Source organism: Pagrus major, chromosome 6, assembly GCF_040436345.1.
Source record: "Pagrus major chromosome 6, Pma_NU_1.0".
Taxonomy (NCBI): Eukaryota; Metazoa; Chordata; class Actinopteri; order Spariformes; family Sparidae; genus Pagrus; species Pagrus major.
The window spans coordinates 10,505,989-10,530,350 of NC_133220.1; the positions used below are offsets into that span (position 1 = coordinate 10,505,989).

The following is a 24,362-nucleotide window of genomic DNA, read 5'->3' on the forward strand; positions in this document are numbered from 1 at the left end:
AGATGTTTAATATCAAGGGTTATCTGTGTGTTTATGTGTGTGCCTGTGCGTGTGCCAGCCTACAGGTCTGCAGTCTGTGATAATGAAATGCTGCATGTGGCAAAGAGGCATCTAGAGGGAAAACAGGGCTGTTTTTCATCAGGATAATGTTTCGCTGAGCACACCTTCTCGTCATTCTGTTTAGACACACAAAAACATGACGACGGTTCCTCACCAAAAAGGCACACCGTGTATCATTACCAGGAAACACCCCTGCCTTCTGTTTTGTGAATCACTGTGTGCCAAAGGGAGGAAAAAATTCCATTTTCACGAACACAGTTTGCCCATTACAAAAACTGACACGGTGCAATCCCGTAACAAAAAATCCCCTGTGCTGAGAAACACAACAACTACCACCAACATAATCTACCATTATGGACACTCAAGAAAAGGCTTTGTGCTTTAGCTGACCTATTTATTTTTTAGTTAAGTTTCTTATGTAATGTTTCTCTCTTTCATGCACACACATCAGTAAAATCTTTGGAGCAGTGGGAGCAACAGAAGCCTGCCATGATGCAAGGTCTTGCATTTATAAAGCTTTATTATTCTAAAAGCTACTACTGTGTACCCTGTAGCAATGGAAAATGTCAGAAGTATGATAAAAAAAATACAATTACATGTTTCTTTTCTACTATGTTTATCACAGTAAGAAGCTACAGCCAAGAGGGCACTATTCTGCAGTGTGTATAACATGGGATGATAAGATGCTAAGAGACCTTTTTATGTTTAGCAAGTGACCCGTACTCATGAGTCTGACATTCTCATCATCTCAGCTTGTGACCTGGCCAGCCGGCTGCAGCATAAGGGAGCACTGAGGCAGGGTGTTAAAAGGCTCGGCGGGGGTTCAGGATCAGTCGCTCTGTTTTGAGTCTCAAAAGGACGACAGCTTGTTGGATGCCATCAGACCTCTCCCTGAAAATCTGGGTGTTATACCTACAGTATTTCTAAGAGTAAACGGAAATAGGCCTGATTGTTTGTGGAGCCAAAGCAGGATGATTGAAAGTCAGCGCTTAGCTTCAGTGGCCAACGTTAAAGATCACAAACCAGGCCCGAAAATGTGGCGATATCATGGACTCTGACCTAAATTTCATTAGCCGCATTAAGATCATTATTAAATTAGCCTACTGATCACCTCAAGAACATTTCAACAATTAAAGGACTTAATTGACGATTAACATTTCCATTTATTCACTATTGTAATGGTATCTTCATGGGTCTCTGTAAAAGGTTGATCAGATGGCAACATATTCATAGCATTTTTACACCAAATTAGGGTGTGTATTGACTGCGTATTGACTCGTTTCACATTGCCATTTGATGATTTTGACTTTTTTTCTTTTTCTGTTGTGCCTCCTTAGATGTCACATGCCCATTGGAAAACAGTACAAAGCAGTTCGGAGGCCAGTGACAATCTTACAGTAGTTACTTTATTAATATATTTTACTTTAGTTTCTCTCAATCTTAATGCTATCAGTGTTCGTGTGCTGCTTCAACGGAGACAGATGGAAAAGTACTGATAAGCCAAGGTCTGAAACGTCAACATACGTTACAAGATGGCACCAGAAAAGGGCCGTAAATTAGCATGTCCACCCAGGTGTCATCCAGGTGTTTCCATCACTGCCTATTGTAGCTGGAGCCGATAAATACTTCTGACTACTGCAGAGTCATTTGACTTGGGAACGAATGCCGATTGTACCCCTTCCCACTGAAGACAAAAGCCAGACGTTAGTGGATTTTTTGTCCATTGTGAAAGGCTAAATCAGAGTGCTGCTGCTAGAGCCCTTACTGAAACCAGCAAAGTGGATCACATCACTCTAGTTCTCAGATCGTTAGACTGGCTTCCTGTTTGTGAAAGAATTTTGCTGCTCTGTTATGAACCGCCCAGACCTCTTAGATCGTCTGGAACAGGTCTGCTTACTCTCCCCTGAGACAAAACTAAACACAGAGAAGCAGCTTTTAGTTATTATGCCCCACATATGTGAGACAAACTCCCAAACTTTTCTCAAACAAAGGCAAGAGACTTTTGTGTTTGTCACTACCTTTTGTTAAATCAAATTTGTGCCTATCTTCCTCTGCACTGTAGCTGCACTGAAATATTTACTCTCCTGTTTAACTTATCTTCTTCTTTTTTAACTTTATTTAATCTTATTTAATCTTCTTATTTTATCCTATTGTCTGTTTTTATATAGATTTATGTCTCTTTTATATCTTTTTTAATGCCTTTGTGTCTTATATAAAGCACTTTAAATTGCATTGTTGCTGAAAGGTGCCTTCTTCCCTTTTGCATTCCCTTCCCGTTACTGTTTTCAAGCTTATAATATTATCAATATTCCTCCCTGCAGATCCCCCAGGTGAGCTACGCCTCCACAGCTCCAGAGCTCAGTGACAATACCCGCTACGACTTCTTCTCACGCGTGGTACCTCCAGACACCTACCAGGCCCAGGCCATGGTGGACATTGTAAAGGCCATGCGCTGGAACTATGTCTCCACAGTGGCCTCAGAGGGGAACTATGGAGAGAGCGGCGTCGATGCTTTCATCCAGAAGTCTCGGGAGGATGGTGAGTACACTTGGCCTCATATATCATTTCTGCCTGTCTTGCACCAGGCGTGGGAAGATATTATTCCTAGTGAACTTTCTGTACAGGAGAAAATCGGTGAAGCTCGCAGACATGCAAGCAAAAATCAATTAGTAAGGTCAAATGTTAGATTTGATCCCGGGACATGCAAACAGCAAAAGGTCGATTACAAACTTTAACATGTATCATCTCAGTACAGCCACAGGATGTCTGTTTGTTATAAATACACATTTGCTTATGATGTGAATGGCTTTAAAGCAATATAATCTACAAAGATTTACTGCAGCCTTCCTCAACTTCTACTCCTTCTTTCACCAGCAGTTAAAATCCCATCAGTGTCTACACTGGATCTGTTTTGATACAGTACTGCTGTATTAAAATTGTATTCATTTATCCTTTATGTAACTGTTGAAGCCTCATTGTTGGTAAACAAAAAAGATTGTTTAGGATTGTCTTGGTCAAGAAAGGAAACAATAACAGAGTTGCAGACACACAATATAAGAAAGAATAACCCCCCCCCAAAAAAATCACAATTAAACAGAGATGTAAATAATCATGAATAACATTTGTAATACAATCATGTAAAAAGATTAAATCCTGAAAAAAAAACCTTAATAGCACTTTCAAACAAGTAGCTGTCAAAAACCAGACACATAACAAGAGCTGCAACAATTACTTAATCGATTAGTGGATTGAAAGAAAATTGATGGGCAGCTATTATGATGTGACTGATTATTTCAGTCATTTTTTAACCAAAATGTCAAGTGTTTGCCAGTTTTACCCACTTAAATGTGAGGATTTGCTGTTTTTTCTTTGTCATTTATGATAGTAAATGAAGAGTCTTTGGGTTTTGGACTGTTGGTTTGACAAAAGAAGCAATTTGAAGTATTCACTTTGGGATTGCATTTATCTCAATGTTTTGACATATTGTCGACCAAAGGACCAAAGGAAGATAAAAAGTTGAATTCATTTTTGGCTCTCATCAACTTACTTTTGGAATTAATGTTAATTAGTGACAGCTAACTTGTGAATTCACGGCCATGACCGGCTAAAAATGAGAAGCTGCTACCTGAATGTGTTGTACACCACTTTTTGCTAATAAGAAAGATTAAGGAGAGAAAACCGATTTCATAACAGCTCAACAAATATGTGTGTCTGCCAATCCAGGTGTCAGAGCTCAGAGTCAGCTGCACCTGTGCCCCTAAATAACGTTTCACATTTTCACACTCACACTGACTTTCACTCACATATGCAGTGAAATGTTCGCACTATCGAGCCCTGACAGTGTGAGTGAAGCACGAGCGGTTACGAGGTTGTTGTCCCAGTTGTTAAACTGAACGCTTTCCTGTTCTGTCAGGGTGAAGTCGGATAACAACTGAAAAATTCTGATTATTTTTTTGTGTCCAGTGTAGCAGGGTGTCTTTAAAGTCATTGTTTTGGGTCTCTGGCCCAAACATAAACTATATATTTGAGTGCCATGGTGCTCATCACCAAAACCACCAAAACAAACTGCAGGCAGGCTTTTTGCAAAGCACAGAGCTCAGACAGGCAAAGTAATGTTACCTCCCCAGAAACTGCAGAAGGCCGAGTGAAACTAGTGTTTGTTTAACCAAGTTGAGCGTTTTTTGAGGAGATGGAGAAGATCGACTCCAACGGGATGCTCATGTTTCTCTGTGTCTGCTGAATGTGTAAGTAGGCAGGATAACATGACAGGTTGACAGCATGTTAGAGTTTGTTTTGCAGTTCTTTTTGACAACAGCATTATGTAACTGTTTTACCTTAAAAAAGCAGCTTCAGAATCATTTTGATGGTACGGTGTCTTGTAATAGGATGAATGGTGTCTCTGTCTCAGCCACTCCACCCCCCCATCACTTGTTTCTGCATGATGTAACTTCATATGTAACTGTAGGATCACAGCGTTACATACATTTGTTTACTTCACCATACAAGTTTTCAACACATTACATGTTATGATGTAATGAAAATGAAATTTGTTTGTAGTTAACGCCTGACAAATTGTTACAGACCTGGGATTTGTATTTACAACAGTGGTGTTGCACTCAGAAACTGTGGGGGCGCCACATCACACAGATTGCTAATTTCTACATAATGTTGATTTGAAAAGAGTACAAATATTTCTCTTTTCTTAATTTTAGCACATTTGCTTAATTTTCAGGATAAATACTGTATTTAGGTTTCAGGAGTAGAACTATGTCTGTGCTACTAGATTATACTTCAAAGTTATTAATTCCAGTAAAACACAAGGCTGTTGGCTGCTGTAATTATTACGGCAGCAAAGGAGGAAGTCAGGTGAAGTAGTATAAAGAGCAACAAAGTCAGATTGGAAGCAGGTCAGGGACAGATGATTGGGTGGTTACTAACGTAGTATCGTGACATGCGATGAATGTTAAGTTCGCCTGTTGCTAGTTCGCTGTCATGTCATTTTGACAGATCTCAATCTATTAGAAAATCAACTCGGGAGCTAAATGTACAGGCTCAAACAGCATTTTGTGGTGGAGAGAGAAAACTATGCTGAGTTTAATGAACAGAATTTCTCCGACATTAGCGGTATTAACTTTTTTCATTTCAGTTTGTGGATCACCCTCCTTTTGTGTTAACCCTTTTCCAAAAAATTACTCTACTGAAGGAGTTCACAAGGAGTGTTTTGGTTGGCTAAGTACGAGTGTAATTAAAAGGATGAGACTTAAAGGTGCCTCGGTCATGTCTCTGGCCTGCACTGTGCGTGGACAGAATGAGACGAGCTTGGCTGTGGTTGCTCATCAATTATGTCTGTCACTCTCTGATCACTTAATCGGTCGGGCAGACATCAGGCACAGCTTAGGGATGGAAAATAACTGATGCTGGGTCAAACATGTTCAGGATTTTATCAAGGCAGAAAAATCAGGTAATGCATGTCTCATAAAACTGTTTACAAGGATAGGCAGATCCCATCTGATTAGTAGAATACATTACCCAAGCTGAGGTGCAATTATTTGATAGTGTCACATATGGGGTGTGAGAAAACAATAAAAACACTGCCAATAACTTACAGTGTCATCCATACTGCACTGTTGCATGATTTAGATTCAAGGACAACCAGAGGTCATGTTCATTGTAATCAAAGACAATTCTAGAGCTAGAAATGTTAAATCCATGAGGAATTTCTGTCTTTTTAAATAACTTTTTGTCATTTTCATTTGCTGAGCAGAATTATTATATGCACATCACTTATAGACATAAGGCTTGTGGAAACCAACAGTAATGAAGAAATGATATTTGAACATATTCCAAGCCACAAATTTATTTGAATACATTTCACATGGGAAATTTTTGCCAAGTTTGGTCTGGAATATTCTTAGTTTGCGGGAAAGACTTTGAATAAATCCTTGGCCTTTATCTGCAAAGATATATTGAGTCCATTGCAATCTGAAGAGTCCTTTTACACTTTCAGTCATACAAAATCTGTATCTTTTATTAACACGATTAAGAAACATGATATGAATATTATCAACAACAATAACTTCCTCAACATGTTCCTTGTTAATCATTAGTTAATTAATTAGTGTCTCTTTTATTGGGTTGGTCCCAATAAACAACATTGTATTTATTTATCTCCAATAGAAAAGAAAGTAGAAATAGCAAGTCTGATTTATTTCTCAAATTGGATCTGAAAGATTGAGTGTCATTACTGTTATATTACTGTTATTATTTGTAAGTGATCAGATCGGTTATTTGGATACAGACGTCACCTAATATCTGCATGGGTTGCTATGATAACGCCATAGCCGTCAGTAATGCTGACGGCTATGGCGTTACCAACACAGAAGCATGATCAATCATCTCGCTCTCCAAACGCACACTAGTCAAGTCACAGAGCCGACAGTGTATTTCAGCGTGTTTGTCCACAGTCTGTTGTTCTCTGTGTTGTCTTCCAGACCACTCTGCTAATAGCAGCCTGGATTCTGCACAGCGACTCTGATGCTGTGACAACATAGCTTTAGCTGATTAAACAATTGTCAGTCAACAAACAATCAGTCAACAGGAACATATCAGCTAATATGACACTAGTTTGTCTTTTTTAAATACAAAAATGCCAAACATCTCCCTGTTTTGACATTTTTTGTTTTTTTAGGGTTAGTTGAATTTCTTTCTTCGTCATGTGTGATGGTAAACTGAATATCATGTTGGATGGATGAAGTTTCGTTGGACTCGAAGGAAATGTTGCACATTTATCACTTTTATCTTATGATTTTTAAATTGATTAATCAAGAAAATGTCTGACGGATCAGATGACAATAATTGCTTGTTGCAGTGGTAACCTGTGGTACCTTGCACTCTATTGGTGGTTGTATTGTTCTTTTGTAGTGACTGATTTTCATGTGTTATTTTTATGTTCTATACATGTGACTTTATGGTAACTTCAGTTGGTGAAAATAACCCTTTAACTTTCTATTTTTATCCACGTATATACATACAAAATGAGCCGGGCTTTGTCATTGTTTTCATCATTTAGTTCACTCCAGGCCAGTTCCAGCTCTGACTGGATACACATCTCTCCAACCAAGACATAACAAATCAAAGTAATTGGCTCTGAAAAAGCAACCGATATTAGTTATTAGATATTTTCCTGCCAAGTGATTATATCAGTTTGATCTCTTAATTGAAATGCTCTCCATGGTGTACTCAAACGGTATTAAACCAGCAAATCTCTTGACAGTGGAAAGATTTTATATTGATATATTGCAAATACACTGTCATGAATTTACTGCTGCACTTGTGCACTTACTTTGCTAGATAGCATTGTTTTGAACTAAATGTACCAAGAAAGTAAGCGGAAAAGGCAAATAATCTGAGTCAGATCCCACAGCAACAACCCTGGCAGCCCAGCAGCCACCTGCTTGGAGTTGCACCAGAACAGCTTTTCCCCCTTAAGAGAGCTCACAAATATAACTCAGTACAATGTGGATAAAAAGCAGATGATAAAAGGTAAATATGAATTCCAGGTGGGTTTATTTTTTATTTTATTTTTTTTATATCTCTGCCTTTGTGTGTCTCTTTGTTGGCATACAGTATCCTAAAGCTTGGAATCGGTGTCCTTAAGTGTTCCTCTTCGTGGGGTATTTGAGGTGAGCAGCTTCTCATCTCCCATGTACTGACCCAGGATGTGGTCCCTCCTAAAGGGAGAGATAAGACAAGAGATGGACGATACACAAAGATAGAGAAAGAAAACACTTTGCTTTGGAAAAACCACTCGAGGAAACATCAGATGTGTGAGAATGTGTACGTCACCCTTGAACTGTTTACATAGACAATATACCAATTAGGGATGCAACGGTAGAGTTTTCCCACAGTTCGGTATGCATCACAGTTTTTGGGCCACGGTAACGGTACGGTTTCGATATCTTAATATAAAACTACTCACACTAGCAAAGGCAATATTGCATGTAAAAATAATTAAAAGCAGATATAGTCAAACCACAAACCTTATTATAAAAATTTAACACTTATCTTAATTGCCTTCCATAAAAAACATATGCAGTATCCAATCAAGTTAAACAGCAAACATTATTGTAGTATTGTATTGTATTGTATGTTTGCCTTTGTGTATTGAACCCAACAGGGTGTATTGAACGGTTCGATAAAATATTGAATATTGTTGCATCCCTAATACCAATAGTACCAGTCTTTCATCTGGCAATGTGCATCTTTCAATAATATTTAAATAGGAGATACGATAATGAGCTATAGAATAAACACTCATAGTATATTGCCAAATAATTTTGTAGTAACATCTAAAATGATGTATTCCCAGCTGATATGGACACAAGATGCTTTATTTCCTTAATTTCAGGGGCCTGTTTTCTGGAACACACACAGTTTCTGAAATGGAAAGCTCATAATGGTCGTCTGGAGTCTACTTCATGGTCTCTCATTGCTTGCTATTTTGGTATTTATGAATATAAGGCTCTTTTTGAGAGCAGCCTTTAGGAAACAAACAGGACACGGAGAGGCCAGTCAAGTGTGGGCAGAAGAAGTCCAGAGAGGCCCATCCTCGACTGCAGACAGCCCTTCTCTCTGCAGAGATGTTGATTACTGTGGAGCATGCCCCAATAGATGTCATTAATCAAGTTAATGAAACACAATGTCAATAAGAACCCTAACAAGATTCCCTTGCAAACCAATGGCCTGCCTGACATCAACATGAGAAACCCTGCTAATGGAGTAACTGCCGTCCCTGCTTGATGAGGAGGATTACAAGCATTAGCCACAGAGTTGGGATGAATAAGCGCATGTGGGGAATGTAAAATGAAGACGAAGAAGAGAAGGAGAACACAAACAACTCTGCATTGCTCCTGGGTGATTTATTTGGAGATGCAGAGAACAGACAATATTAGACTAGGTTGAGGTTATGCCTGGTAGCAGAAAGTAAAATATGAACTATGATAGAAGAAAGTAGAGCCTAATTAAACTGTATTAATGGATTCGTACAAACATAGATCTTTTAACTTCATCAGAAATTCTTTCTTTGAATAATTTATTTTAAGAACAAGGCAATAGTCAACATTCTTTCTTGTAATAAAAAAAAAAACCCATGAATAGACCAAAACCAGCAAAGTGGTAATCCATCTCTGAATACCTTCTACATCCCTGAACTTTATGTTGCTTTCAGCTCAAAGCCCTTTCATTGTTACTGATGACGTAAAGCTTCAAAAGCAGATCAGAAATGTATCATCGTACTTTTCAAAAAGCCTTCCTCTTTAAAAAAAATAAAACAGCCTGGCACTGCAATTTTTAGCAAATGTTACTCAAACAGGAATAGAGAGCTGCTGGGATGACTTATTTTTGCGGGCTAAGTTAGCAACAACCCTGGTTCCCTCGACAAAAAGCCTGCCAGATTTTTACATTCTATTTTGGATCATTGCCCAAAAGAAGCTCTGTGGCAAACAAGTTTATGACACTTACACATTTTGTTCAGCAAGATAATCTTCACAAGCGAGCACCACTTTTAACTTTTGCAGTGTGAATGCGATATAAAAGCTAACACTGGGCTATAAACAAACTATATCCAGGTCGCATGACTTCAGGGTCACCACCACTATGCTTCCTGCTACACTATACTTTACACATTTTACTATGAATTAATCGATCTACAAGTTGTAAGTTATAGTCAGAATAGTCTGCAACAAAAGTCTGCCTGTAAAGACGCACTAGTGAGTCGATGAGTCTCTGAATTTGGCGTAAGGACGTTTAATATCCTCGACGATCTCTGTAGTCTCATTTAGCCACTTGTTAGTAACTGCCTTTAATGCATTATTATTCACGTGTGGGGAAATTACTGACGTATTTTATGTAATTGAACCAAATGTGAAAATCTCTTAAAGGATAAATTCACCCAAAAATAATAATTCACTCATTATCTACTCACCCTCATGTCGATGAAAAGTCAGGTGAGGTCCACAAAACATTTCTGGAGCTTCACAGCAAAACAACAAAAACAACAAACAATAAAATGGCTCCATGCAGCTTGTACAGTGTACTTCAAGTCTCCAGAAACCCTGAGATCCCTGAGATTGATTTGAAGAGATGTGCTACACTCTCAACGGGCAGTCAGGCTGTGCACCCACTTCACAAACAGAGTGTGTGCTTTTAGCTAAGCAGCTACAGTGAAGAATATGGCTTGAAAAAAAATATGTAAAAAACAGTCCTTCCAACTGGAGACTTTGACTACACTGGACAAGCTGTATTGTGCCATTTCTGCTTTGAAAATCCAGAAATGTTTTGTGGACTATCTAATTCATCCAACTTTATTCACCCATCAGTATAAGAATGAGTAGATACTGACTACATTTTTGGGTGAACTTATCCTTTAAGCTTGTGTGAACCACAGACTTTATTTTAGGCATTTAATGAAAACCCATTGACTTTGACATTATTATTTCCTGGTTTTGGGACTCATTCCTCTATAATTAGTGTATTTGTTGGGGACTATTTTCTGCTGTGGATGGATACATATTTGGTTCTCTTTGGTATTTACAGCAGCAAGATGATGTGGTGATAGCTGTTCATTGTTGGTTTTGTTTTTTTTCAGTTAAAATCTGATGACATTGAGAAGCATATCATCAAACATATCTCTAATAAATATCCATGTTCCTTGGTAAATTAAGGTAAATTAATGGAAAAACGTTGCAGGATGTGGTGATTGGATTAGAGAGAAGCATGTCCCCACCCGGAGGACCAGGGAGACATTTGAACATCTGTATTCTAAATGACCACAGTCACCAGGGGAAGAGATCACAGCACACTCAGCGATGTTCCTGCTCCCATCCATATGGCCTTTTAATCTCTAGTTCACACCCGTGTGTGGCACGTCAGGCAGTTATGTCTTTATTTATTATTTGACATCACGCAAATGACCCCTGAGTGCCTCAGATATGTCCGGTTGCAATTTGTTTAAACAATTACTTGTCATTGCTTAATTGGGCAGGGCGAATGGCTGAATAATCATCACTCGCCTCCTCCCGCTTTCCTCTCTCTCTCTTTCACTCAGGGGCTTTCAGTCAGTGACATAATGGTTATGAATCACTCTTAATGCAAAGATATCGTAAAAGCCAATTTTCTTAAGCAAGTACTGCTGCTTGAACTTCGATCTTTAGTGCTAGATACAGTACTCTGCAGAAATGGTGGGTAGCGTCAGCACTTCAGGTCACATCATGCTGTACCTAAAGGTAAATGCCGATGATGACATTTTTGCATATGGGAGCATGTACTTTGTAATGTAAATGTACGTTGGTAAAATTCAAATGAAGAAGAAAATGTAAGGAACAATGTGGTGCCGATCCAATCAAGAGAGCAGAAAACCTAAGCAATGGATTAGGGTGTGGGGGAGGTTACGGGGGATGCTGCAGTTTAATTTATCCTGAAGTACTCGGTGCATGCTGCACAAATTAGCCACAAAAAGCAATGTGAATTGGAACAGATAAGGTTAGTGGCTGCTAAGCTAGTACACTATGTATATAATTACATGGATAATTTAAAAAAGATTAAAAAAAAAGAGGATACTGACTGAAAGAAGATCAATACCACTTTGCTTTTAGTCTGTAGGGTGCCAGTGTGATGTCACACGCCTACAAATTGAGCTTAAATGACATTCATTGGGTGTCACGTTGTATCCAAAAGCAGGAGATAACCAATTAACTGTACAAGAATGATAAAAAGCAACAAATTAAAAATAAATTTGTTAACAAATTTGTAATGATTTGTTGCAAGAAAATGTAATGCAGGTGTGTAATAGCTCTGTGATTTGGAAAAAAGCTACTTTAAAATTATTACCAAGGTTTCGCGGATACAGGATTGGATTCTGAAAGATCCTTAAATCTGCCTTTGTCTCTCCCAACTGTTAGGAAGGAAAGGAATTCAATTAGACAACATAAGACAACAATGTAAATTGGACAGCTCATGCAACTAATCTGGATTACAATTCTGTAACTAATCCATACAGCTCCTCTTCCCTAGAATATATCAATATCACTTTTGTCAGAGGGATAAGATTTTCTCAGCTTCCACTAAGCACTTTTTATACGGCTTCATGTTATCGTCATTAGACTGGGCTTACATATTGTATTGTTCAATATTATAAAGATTTGATGAACACCTATTTCAGACTGACATCTTCAGCTACAGAATAATTATTTAGTTTTTTAAAATTTCTTACAACAATGATGACATTTTGAGCAAACTAAGTCAATAAATCTAATAGTGAATCTTGCCGATCCTGGTCAGTCGTAGCTGTGTAACTGCAATATTCTTCCCCTCTTGTGTTTTTTGACATGATATAAAAAGAACTCTGATCACAACTTCAACATATGGATCAGCTGTGACTTATAAATTGGCCACTACATACACCGTACTGAGAGATCATTTCAAAATTGCTCTTTTGTACCTGCTATTTGTGATGTTATTGCTCTTGGTCTGTACTTTTTGTCTTGTGAAAGGAAGAAAAATTAGGGTTGCACAATGTGGATTCTCATCCGAAACTGATAACCCTGGCCCCAACCACTGATAATTTTATATTTGTGTATTTTATTTTTAGTTCATATACTATAATTGTGAGAAAGGCAACAGAGATGGGTGATTTGATATTCCATAGCTCTGACCGAACCAAATCTTACAACATTGTAAAAATCACAACAGAAGATCAGTTCTGACTTCAAACGTTTCTTATGTTACATTTAAAAAAAAAAAAAAGCCACAAACATAATTTGGATTTTGTAAAGCATTTTGCTTAAGAATTCAAGCACTTTCATAACTCCTCAAATCAGACATGTCAATGTGTCATATACCAGATACAAAAATAAAGGCTTTTATAGAACCGAAAGCCTATGACTGCTTAGTCTGCAGATAAAACGCAGTGACAAAAGCCATATAGTAGACGAGTCAGTGAAAGAAATTCGGCTTCGTATTACTGGCTCGCTCTATCAGCTATAATTTCATTATCAGAATAATACATAATAATATAAGTTTCTCATTATCAGGCTGATCGATATCAGTTTCTAGCTGCCTTTATACTCTGAATATGGGACACTGATTCCCCAAAGGGGCGGTGTGTCATAAGGCTTTGCTTCTACCAAAAAAGACATTTACTGCATCTGTCCTTATAGGAAGAGCTGTTAAGCTGTGTGTCCAATGAGCACATCTAAAGTGCATGTCTACCAAGTCTAATACAGTAACCTCTTACCAAAATTCACATAACACCCTTAAACTTGATGCGTCATCTCAAGAATCTGCAAATAACAGAACAAGTCATTAAAGAGATTGTAGAGACCATTTGGGGCTCCATTTTATGACTCACTCTTTAGTCAGTGGATAGCACAACATTTTATTCATTGCCCATTTACCCGTACAGTTCTGCTATGAGTAAGAAACTTTATTAAATATTTATCCTATAGTTTGTTTTTTCTTTGGCAACATTTTTAGCCGTGGTATTTATGCACCACACACCCCCAGAGATCACTTGGCAATTAATCAGTGTGGGCAGAAATGTGACATCTGTTTCCTCAGCTTTTTGTTGCTTTACATCAACAGAAAATCATTTTCTGGTCCGCAGGGTTGGCTGTTGCTGCTCAGGCTAGGATACTGAATTGTTAATTGATTAATCCACACAAATCGATGTTATTGCATCTGAAAATAATCTTGTAAACTTTGGAAATAAAACATATCGCTTTCTGTGTGCCAGGTGACAACCCCAATGCTTCAACAGACAAAAACACTATAAGACAGAACTGTTTTCTGGGAACAGCCCCCAAACTTGATTGTTGTTCAATGTTCCAATTTCTATCTGGGCAGCATTAAATGTGGGTCTGGACAATGCAAATTATTACATCTGGACGCCCTTCCAGGAGAAGTATGTTTTGTGATTTTATTTAAAACTGAAACTGAAATCAAACATTGTCTCGTTTTTCCCAAACCCATGTAGCCAGGGGCTGAGTAGAGTAGCAATCATCTTTAAATTAGGTCATTCAGTTAGAGGTATTGATTCCTTCGGGATAATTAGGTCATTCCAGCTGCAAAGGTGATCAGATTTAGCATGGGCAAACAAGAGAACAATCACATAGATCTGAAATCATCAAAAAAAGAGTTGAGGTATATTTGAACACATTTTGACAGAAAGGAAATATGTAAAGTGGAGAACAAAGTGGGAATTATTCAGTGATCTGTTTTTGCCAATCATGTCTCTGGGTCGTTAAAAACATTTGAAACCGGTACCGATACCTTTACTTCGATATTGTCCTTAACGACTATCACCAGCACTATTAGATCTTTGCAAATCAAGCATGCTGCATGTTTATTGGCTCACTGACGCTGATGAGATTAAATCTTTAGGTATTGAAATTTGGTATTGTATGACAAGACATTTTTAGATACTCGACAGTTTTGAGACAATCCGGTCGGTGCCATAAACGTATCAGGGTTCTATACAAAGCCCTAATCAGGTCTGTTGACATCTTAAGGGCTGCGTTTTTAAAAATAAAACACATAGTACATAAAAAAGAGGACATGTTAACACTCAGCCAGCTTCATAATAAACAATCTCAACAACTTAGCAACTGAACAGCTTTAACACCTCCTTTTCTTATTTCCCACTCCCCCACTTTGTCTTGTTTAGTGAGAGAACTGAGCTCTAATGTTTTCAGTGCCCTTATTTCAGATTTGAGTGGGTATGTGTGCTCAGAAGACTTGTGCTTCATCTCATAGTGGTGCCTCACATTGCCTCTTTTAATCAAACACCATGGTTTGGAACATATGATACATACTGGTTTGTCTTATAGTTAGTGGTCTCAGCTGCTGTTGTCCAGTCTTGATGGAAATCGTATCTCTAAGTAAATTCTAGACTGGACTTAAGTGATTTTCCTGCTGGTTATATAGGAGCATTACAGTTTGGGATGCATGTGTCCAAGCCTGTGGTGACTCAAACTACATATTTTGTTTTGTATTACAAAGGTTTACAAATAGGATTCTTAAAACCTGCTTAAGGAAGGTTTATTAAAAATGTGACCCCTGGGTGAGATGGTGATGTGAGATGATCTGGTAGCTTAATGCCACAACTGGTAGCTCATCTGCCACAACTGGCCGTAGAGAGGGTGAAAAAGGTTATCAAAGATGGCCCTTACCTTGTCCCTCGTCTTCTCCGTCACTGCCTCCACACTGTATAGTTCCAACCTGATCCCCTTGCTGGCCTTTTTTTAACAGCTTATTGAGACTATTAGCCTTCAAGACTGATAGAAGATCTGCAGGAGCCTGTTGCACACACTGGAGGATTCGAGTCTCCTCAGGAAGAACAGTCTGCTTTGTCTTTTCCTGAATAGGGCTTCAGTGTTGAGCCCATTTGAGCTTTTACTGATATGGATCCCAAGGTACTTGTATGAGTCAACCCTCTCCACTCCATGTATGACATCCAGGACAGGGGCCCTATTGTTACAAGCTCATTAGTTTTGCTGATATTGAGCCTCAGGTGATTGTTGTTGCACAGTGTGATGAAACTCTCTGTCAATCCTCTGTACTCCTCTGTAAAAATAGTCTCTATGTGAAAATTATTCACTGGAATTATACATGTTAATATAGTGAAAATACGCTTAAGACATTTTGTTTAAGTTCCTTCAAAGTCTTCCCTACTGTACATATGCAGTATGATTTTGGACAGACATGGATTTAAACTACAACTTGACTGGTAAGCGGAGGCATATAACCGTAAAGCGGTAAAGATTTCGGTAATGCAGGGGAGTTTCTGTCATGTACACTACCTGCATCGAGCAGACTTCACAACTCACTTGTAAACTGTCTACAGTGTATAGCATTGCTCAGCGTGGAGCCCTGTATGACAAAGTCCAAAAGAAAGCAAACACATCTGTCAGTACATTTTCCTTCAGAACTATTGTTCCTTTCAAGATGGTTCCTGCTAATGAGCAGGTGGAAGATAATATTGTTTAGTCAGCGTTTCATCTACCTTCAATCTTCTACCCTCTTTCAAAGACACCAGCTTTAGCTAAAGCCCACAGACTTCTACTGTAACCCCTATTTAAGCATTTCCAGTTGAAACAGAAGGAGTTTAATCTTTGTTGTAAACCGATGGACTATTCCTTATGGAGAGAAAAGTGATTTGATTTAACAGTATATGCAGAAAGGTGTGATTGTTGAAAGATTTGTGTGTATTTTGTTTGGTCTTTTGAGTTAAACCTATAAGCACAGCATGAGATCAACAGCAAAGATGTATTGTTTCCCAGCAATAAGCAGTTTTTCAGGATGTTGAAGTGGTGGTGGTATTTTGATTAGACCTTTTCTCAGAACTGTGTGGGCAGGACACACTCTTTGATTGATGTAGTTTCATCTACAAATACAGGGCAAAGTACACTAATCATCCTTTGTCACAAACATGTTTTAAGTATACAGTATATAAACCTTAGCAAACTCCCAATATTTCGCCAGATAAGATACGGTAAACCTGACAAGAAGTCTTTCGGACTAAATACTTGAATGCACATTGTAGCCTTTAACATTACATTTCACAAACAATTAGTTAACCATTCTTTTTAAAAAATCTAAATGTCACAGAGTTAGGATGTATTTGTTTTCTGAAGGATTTTCCTCCATGTGCTTTTTTTCTCTTAAAAAGTAAGGGAAGCAAACAAAATCAAAGCAAAGCAATTAGTAAGGACATAACTCAAATTGGTGTCCTGAAAGCAATCCCCTTCTGCAGAGTGCAGACAAGTAATTGCCCATCCAAAGCTAACTTGAGTAGGGGTGTTACGATTCTCCAAATCCTCAAACAAATTTGTCCATGCTCTTGTTAGACTACATCTAAGCTTGGGCTATATCCAAATATTGGCCAAATATTGCGATAGACGATCTTTAATCCTCTTATGGCAGAGACCACATGTAGCCTCATTCAGATCCCTTGGCTCCCCCTTTTCTCCTGCTTCAAACCCAAAATATTGCCAAACCAGTGAGCTGGTGTTCCTCTTAGAAACTAAGTCTTCTATATTGGTATGTTAAAGTGCTGTGTGAATGTCTCTTCATCAGGCCAGTTAGCCTGCAGTAACCTCCGCCAGCCCAGTCTCCCTCCTACCTCGCCAAAATTGTTGCATGTTGCCTCCGCTGCCTTGATAGCTTGGCGTGTATTTTCTTTTCAAAGTAAAAGCCCAACAATGCCATGACAACAATGATATCCAAATTTTTTGGGAAATATCGCAAGTCACTGCAAATATTGTGATAATTGATAATTGATTATATCTAATATTGGCCCAAGCCTACTCGCATCTGGGTTTGAAAAGATTTTATGCCCAATGTCATTTACTTACTTCTTTAAAAAGATAAGGGTATTTCAGCTTGACTGTATTTTGGTGGCTTTTTGCATTTTAGGGTAAGCCAAGTCCAAATTATATTCACCAAAAATAAATATTTCATAATTCAACAAAAAATTCCAGTCTACAGTGATTCAACAATAAACAATGTAAACAATAAACAACAAAAAATAGATTTCAGTTTGGTCAAATTTTGGTTTCTCAAATCTGTCCCGAGTAAACCATCTTCCCAAACAAAGCAAAAAAAGCTCTCTTACAATGTTCAGTTCTTAAAGAGATCTATACAGGATCTCTTAAACATCTCAGACACTGTTGCCAATAAAGCCTTTGAATGAGTAAGCTAACTAGTTAGCGAGCAAACATTCTTACTGTACCTTTACAGCTAGCTATTCCACTCCTCAGTTTAAACTGAGCAAACAGGCCTACACACCGCACAGTATATATAGTCCTAACAGCCAGGTCAAAGTCTCATTTGTTCTCTCTTTCATTAAGTTAGAGCTTGTGCCTGAGGTAGGTTGTACTTGTGTGAACTAATTAGCTTTCAAGCAGGTTACCTCACCACGTTTCCCATTTGCCAGGTAGTTGGCTCACTAGGTAACTCGTATATGTGCTGGCATTTTTTCTGAGTTGACAAGAGTGTTTGAACACTGAATGGCTGTGACACGGCTCTGAGGACTCAAAGCAAACAACTATCATTATTTACTTTGTCCATCACAGTCTCTAGATTTAACAAAAAGGCACTGACTATAAAGGTGATCCCTTCTTTCCACTCACACCGCAGCTTCACCTCAAAATAGAGGAGCACAACTTTATTCTTTTGAGTTGGAAATGACCTTTAAAAGAGCAGCACCCAGCCATTAAATGAAACTGGCTAGAAACAGATCGGGATTCAAAAACCAATGCGAACCACAATTCATCCGCACCAATTATATATCTGGACATTTTTCATATCCCTCTTCGAAGTCATTATTTGATTCTGTGAGGAGCCAAACTCAACACCTCAGTGAATAACCATTCACATATGAATGATCTGTCCCTGTATCTGCATTTAAAGTTTAAAGTCTGTGAAAAGAGTATTAATATCCCAAGCAGAGTATTCACACATCTGTTGAAAGACTCTGAAGTGAGTCCTTGGTCTCTTGTAACAAAGAAAACCAACCTTTTGTATCGTTTCCATAATAACTTTATTACTCCAAGGTGTTCACCACCGGCACAGTCCCAACAATTTCTTAAAACCGTTTGCTTCCTCTAATGGGGGATAAATGCAATTTCCTCCCTGCACAAGGACCTTGAAGGATCAATTTGGATGCGATGGGAAAGGCACCCTTGTGTTAGCGAGGCAGGGAGACTACTGTCATGAGGGGGGGGGGCTTTGGTGCCTCATGTGAGAGGCAAACATTGGCCTGAACCAACCACTGACTATCGAGGACAAGCAATCTCCATACACAGTATGATGAAATAACCTTGATGGTGGAAACTGAATTTGATTTAGCAAAAAAAAAAAAAAAAAAAGCAGCTCTATTTTGAACAAGATTTCCATATGGTAATAGGCTGCACAGTGAGACACAAATAGGATTCCAATTGTCCCATTAGCCCTGATGAAATCAGGAAAATGTCTAGGCTTGGCTAAACATCCAGTATTGATTGAAGGGGATGTCGGAGGAATTATAGTTATTCCTGACCAAAAGCATTTGCTTTTGCAACTACAGCTGCAAATATAAAGTGTTCTGCCATGCATCAGTGTATTGTGGGCAGGGATTTTCCTCAAAGCATTCAGTTAAAAAATATCTTTTTTGAGGATAAGCACACACCATTGGGATTTATGTTCCACAATATGCTGATTAATGTATTTTTTAAACCAAGTCTGGGTGGTTTGAATTTCTGACCAACGATGCATTTTCCCTTTTGGGCTTTCCTTATTCCATTCCTTATTCACCTGTAAAACGTAACATAACCTTGATTTAAAAAGGGAAAAAAAAGACATTTCACAGCTTCATAAAAATGTGACGCTGCCCATCAGTCTCCAAGACAAACAGCAGGAGGCAGGGGAAATGCCATAACAGTCATTTCTTTGTTGAAGTATAAGAAGAGGCAGCCATTTCAGTGGATGGGAGGAAAACAAACAACCTTTTATTTTTCTGTTGCCATTTAAAAGTTGAAGATAATCCCCCATTTTTCTCTGGCAGATTTCAAACTCACCAGAGGTACTGAAGTTTGCAACTTTCTCAGTGAAATGTTAATGAAAGACATCAGCTAGCATTCAGGATTTCAAGTGTTATTGAAGACATTACACTGGAATCTTTCTCAAGTTATGGGGGCCCTGCAAGACTGTTTCTAATTTGATTCTGAATGAAGAACAGAGCAAGAGCGATATAGCCTGGCAGGAATCACAGGATACATTTTTGACATAATGTCACTTTGACTCAGGGCGTGTCATTTCTATTACAAATGACAAGACTCTTAACAGTCAGCTGAAACAGAGAGAGGGAGAGGGGGAAGGATTGAGAGGCGTGTGGGTGAGACAAAGTGGGATCGGATTTGAGGGTTTGAAAAAGAAAGGAATTTTTGCAGAATGCAGAGAAACAGTTGTTTGATCACCAGTAGTAAGTGAGCTGCTGCAACTGGGATTTCATTACTTATTTGTTGTTTTGTCAGTCTGCTGAAGATCTGATCAAAATGAACAGTTCATCCTTTACCGTTTATATTAGAAAACAAATGTGCACTATATTGCGATCACACGGCAGACTGCACCATTTCCCTGCAGGAGTTTGTTTTGAACGTTAACATACATTTCCTGGTTTCTTGTAGAATCCAGGTCAATCAGTTGCAAAGGAGCGGGGTGGGATATTGCAACATTTTTCAGGGATAAATCTATAATTTTTAATCTCATACTTCCATTTTTCCTCTCGTATTGATCCGTTTTGTACCATCAGCAAGCTTTGTGAATGGATTAAGCTACCACGCAAACAAAGAGAATGTGGTGTCCCAACATCAACACTGTGATCAATGGCAGAGACAGGCCGGGTCAACAATTTCGATGCCTGTGTTTACTGAGGCAAGGTATTGGAGTAAGAGGGGCCGGTGGAATAAAGGGTGCAAACCAGAATCAATACAACAGCTATCATCATTTGCAGGGTTTATTAATGGCTTCGCCTCAAGCCGTCAATGAGAGTAACACTCACTTGCATTTAGGGAACCAACACTCCAGTGTTTATGCAGCTCGCCTCCTATCAATCATCACAGTCTAAGTTGCTCTCAGCAATGGTCTGGCTGCCTCCACTCACCTCACAGAAACACCCACTTCAATCATGTAATGAATGGCATCAATTATGTGGCCAGGCTGCCAGGATATACAAATGATTCAGTGTGGGTCATAGTCTAAAGGCTAGCAGAAGTGACTCTGCGAGGCTTGGTTTAATTCACTTTCTTTCTCTCTGCTCGTCGCCGTGGCTCAATTGAGTTTTCATGAAATTCCAAAGGTATGTTCACCTTTTCACGACAGGTGACAGCCGCATCAGTCACACAGGAAACAGCCGTAAGGCAAAGAGCGTTTCCGACAACACTTGCTGCGTTCCTGACAACAGTTTCTGCTTATTCTTGTGGTAGACAGGAAGTTTCACATTGGTAAAAAGCCTTCCTATTTAGAGACTACAGAACATGTCATCTGCCACGTCAGACAGCAGAGAAAAAAAAAAAGAGTAGGTGCTTTTCATGCTGGTTGAATTGTTTCTACAGTATGTGGCAGCTATTCTGTTGAAGAATAGGTTCTGTTCAAGTCAAATATCATGGCGGTGTAAAGCAAATGAACAAATCCATTTTTCCTGCTGTCAAATAAAACTGTTGAACTCTGGGTGATAGATGAACGAAAAAAGACATGAATGTCTGCTGTGTCAGAGCTCACAGAAAGATTATTGAGGATTTCTGATTAATATGGAAGATGATATATGATTAAAAATGTATGTGGACTCGGTGTAATTCGATCCCCAAGCTATCAACCAAAAGCAATGACATAAACCTTTAACTGAATGTTGTAGGGTTTTCAAGACAAAAAAATGATGGTGGGATTATCACTTCTTATGATCCATGAAGGTGTCAGCTGATGAATTTTGCTGACCGTGCAAGCTTATCCTGGTTCATCTTCTGTACGGGTCTCTGCTCTTCAGTCTCTACAAAGATTAGACAGCGGTGTGGCCTCGGGGTACAGCACCATGTCCATGGGATTAGCCTGCTTTAACACAACTCCCACTGTGCTGACCTGCAGACTTGAAATTGTAGTCCTGCTTGACAAGGTCTGCTCTACAGGCCCGGCTACCACAGCCAAGATTACCATATTTGGGCCCAGAGCTCTGAAGCACACTGACATAAACGGTGCTGCTGCAAAGATCTAGGGGTGATCCCCTGGGGCTTTTTCATACATGTGCTAGATCGGCTTGACACGGTTTGACTCGGCAAGTCAGCCCAGTGCAGCAGGGATTTGCATTTTCATTACAACAGGGATACCCACTTGAAGTTGTGTGTTCAATTTGTAAGAGAGTTGGTTTTTGAGTCTCATTCCCAACTTGTCTAATATTGACGCTTTGGGATTGTAGGTTGGGTCGGTTGGCATCCCCAAAGTGTCAGTATTTGACGAGTTGGGAATGAGACTCAAAAATCAACCTTCTTACAAACTGGGCCTTTAACTGATGATGCGCTTGTCTTAAGTAGTGGTCAATGGGGCGACTGTAAATACTCTTCCACCCCGAAGTATTAACAAAGAATTACCCAAACAAAGCTTTGTTTATTCAGAGATAAACACTTAATTTCCAATAAATTCTTCACAATTATGAAATGGCAAAATCAGAAAATGTCGGGTTTCGCCAGCAGTAACTTAACAAGACTCCCGCAACAGCTGAAGGTGAACATGATGAAATTGTAAAATAAAGCAGATATGTAAATGTAGCAACAGGGACACTGAGTTGTGTTAGAAGCTACAAAAGTACTGAGAGCTGAACACACACAGACTTTTAATAATGCCTTTCTCTCTGGTGTCCTGCATGAACATATCATGGTGTAGCAGCTAATTGCATTTTTTCTTGAAAACCTTTCACAAGTGGAAAGAAGTATCAAAAGTGTCAGACATTCTTGGGCATTGTTCATCCATCAGCCACACAAAAATGAAGATGGCTGCCTTTTTTTTTTCAAGATGGCCACCATTTTCAGCCAGGAAGGAATATTTGGGGGCAACCTTCTGAAATATTATCAATTATTTTCCATCCTACCATATTACAGCCATTGATATTATTATTGTCAACCAGGTCATTCTTGTGAATTGTGTAGATCGGCAACTTCTATTGACCATTTTTGAACATATTTTGAAGAAAAGTTTTGCAAAAAATAACGTTGTGTTTATGCATATTTTTCACATTGCTCTACTTTATATTCTGACTTAATGGCAGAGAGCGATAACAAAAGGGACTTTTTGTGGATACATTTAAATTTTCTAGTTCAGTTCGAATCCACAATTATCAAAATCAGCCTCAACGATGACAAATAGGGGGAAAATAAAGGCAGCCATCTTCAACAATGGCAGCCATTTTGAAATGTAAGTGGCTAATGGGATTTTTCAAAAGAATGCTTGGAGATAAACTCAGGCATGTTTTGGTGCTGAACAGCCTCAACCTCGTCTTGTCATTCACTATCATCTTTATGCTGCCGTAGAAAGCTGAAGTAAATGTGCATCACCTTGTCTAAGACTATCTGCAGCAAAATAGGGATTTAGGAGTCTGTAAAGCAGTCTCTGTCTAAAGGGTATTCATATTTTAACATGCTATATGGTGGTAACTGCAGTTACACTGTCACTTCGTTCATCTGACAGGTCACACAAGACAAACGCTTTAATTAAAAACATCATATAACATGATCACGAAGCTGTTCTGTGCTTCATGTATATTTTAAGGTATGAGAATCTCCTATCTTTAAAGTAATTTGCCACAGGACAAAGATGTCATGGAGTCGTGCGTTACTCATTTTATATTTGGCCCGTATTCCTCCATCAAGTGCTCCTTTATTGTAGAACTGGGAAATGAACAATGTGTGCACTCTGCTGTGAATTCTCCACAGAATCCTTGACAAGGCTTGAAAGATAAAGCAGGCATCGAATAGTCAGATCTTCATGTGTTTGATTGTGGAAGTGGGATTTCTGTCTGTGCATGCAAATGAGACTTCCTTTTTTTTTCTCCTCCCCACTTTTGTCTCTTACTGTAAAGTTGGAGTTTTGCCCATAAATCTCCATCTACAGGAATCATACAAAGCAATTTGAAAATGAATGAAAAGAGATATTGTTTTTTAGTCCAACAAAAGAATTTGAATTGTGGCATATTGCATTAACATTATGTCCAGAAAGTAATGCTGGCTTCGTATGATAGACAGCCTGTTTTACTAATATTTAAGAAGAGACTGCACATGTTTAAACCCGCGTTTTAAACACAGCTGCAGCAAATCTATTTTGCACATTAGCTAATCCAAATTATCGTTAAACACAACGCTCATTCACAGTTTGCCTTCAGTCACAATATTAACTACATTATGCATACTAAACACAAATTAGCACATGAAAATAAACTGGTCTGGCTGAGTGGTTGATATGCCATGTCTTCAGGAGAACATCAGAATCTTCTAGTAGCGATCCCTGAGGCCACAGGCAAATTAAAGTCTCATCATTATCTGACTTTGCTCATATTGTTTATGCCATATGAAATGAGTGGGATTGTGTCTGTAAGGAACGGGTGAGCTGTTTCTCGCTGTGGGCGCTAGTTAATGTGCCAGCGTGCATTAGAAAATAAATTAATTAATTATCTGGGGTACAGTGGTAGCCTGGAGGTGAAAGAATCCGACTTGTAACAGAAAGTTTCC

The 24,362-nt window shown here is 38.7% G+C and overlaps 1 protein-coding gene across 2 annotated transcripts in view; it reads left to right on the top strand.

Moving 5' to 3' along the window:
* The window catches only part of LOC140998835 (metabotropic glutamate receptor 4-like), a 161,315-nt gene that overhangs the window by 72,249 nt on the left and 64,704 nt on the right, over positions 1-24,362 (top strand). For both annotated transcript variants that reach the window (XM_073469226.1, XM_073469227.1), the window contains exon 3: positions 2,382-2,598. In XM_073469226.1, the coding sequence (XP_073325327.1) occupies positions 2,382-2,598 (217 nt within the window). The remainder of the gene's footprint in view (positions 1-2,381; positions 2,599-24,362) is intronic.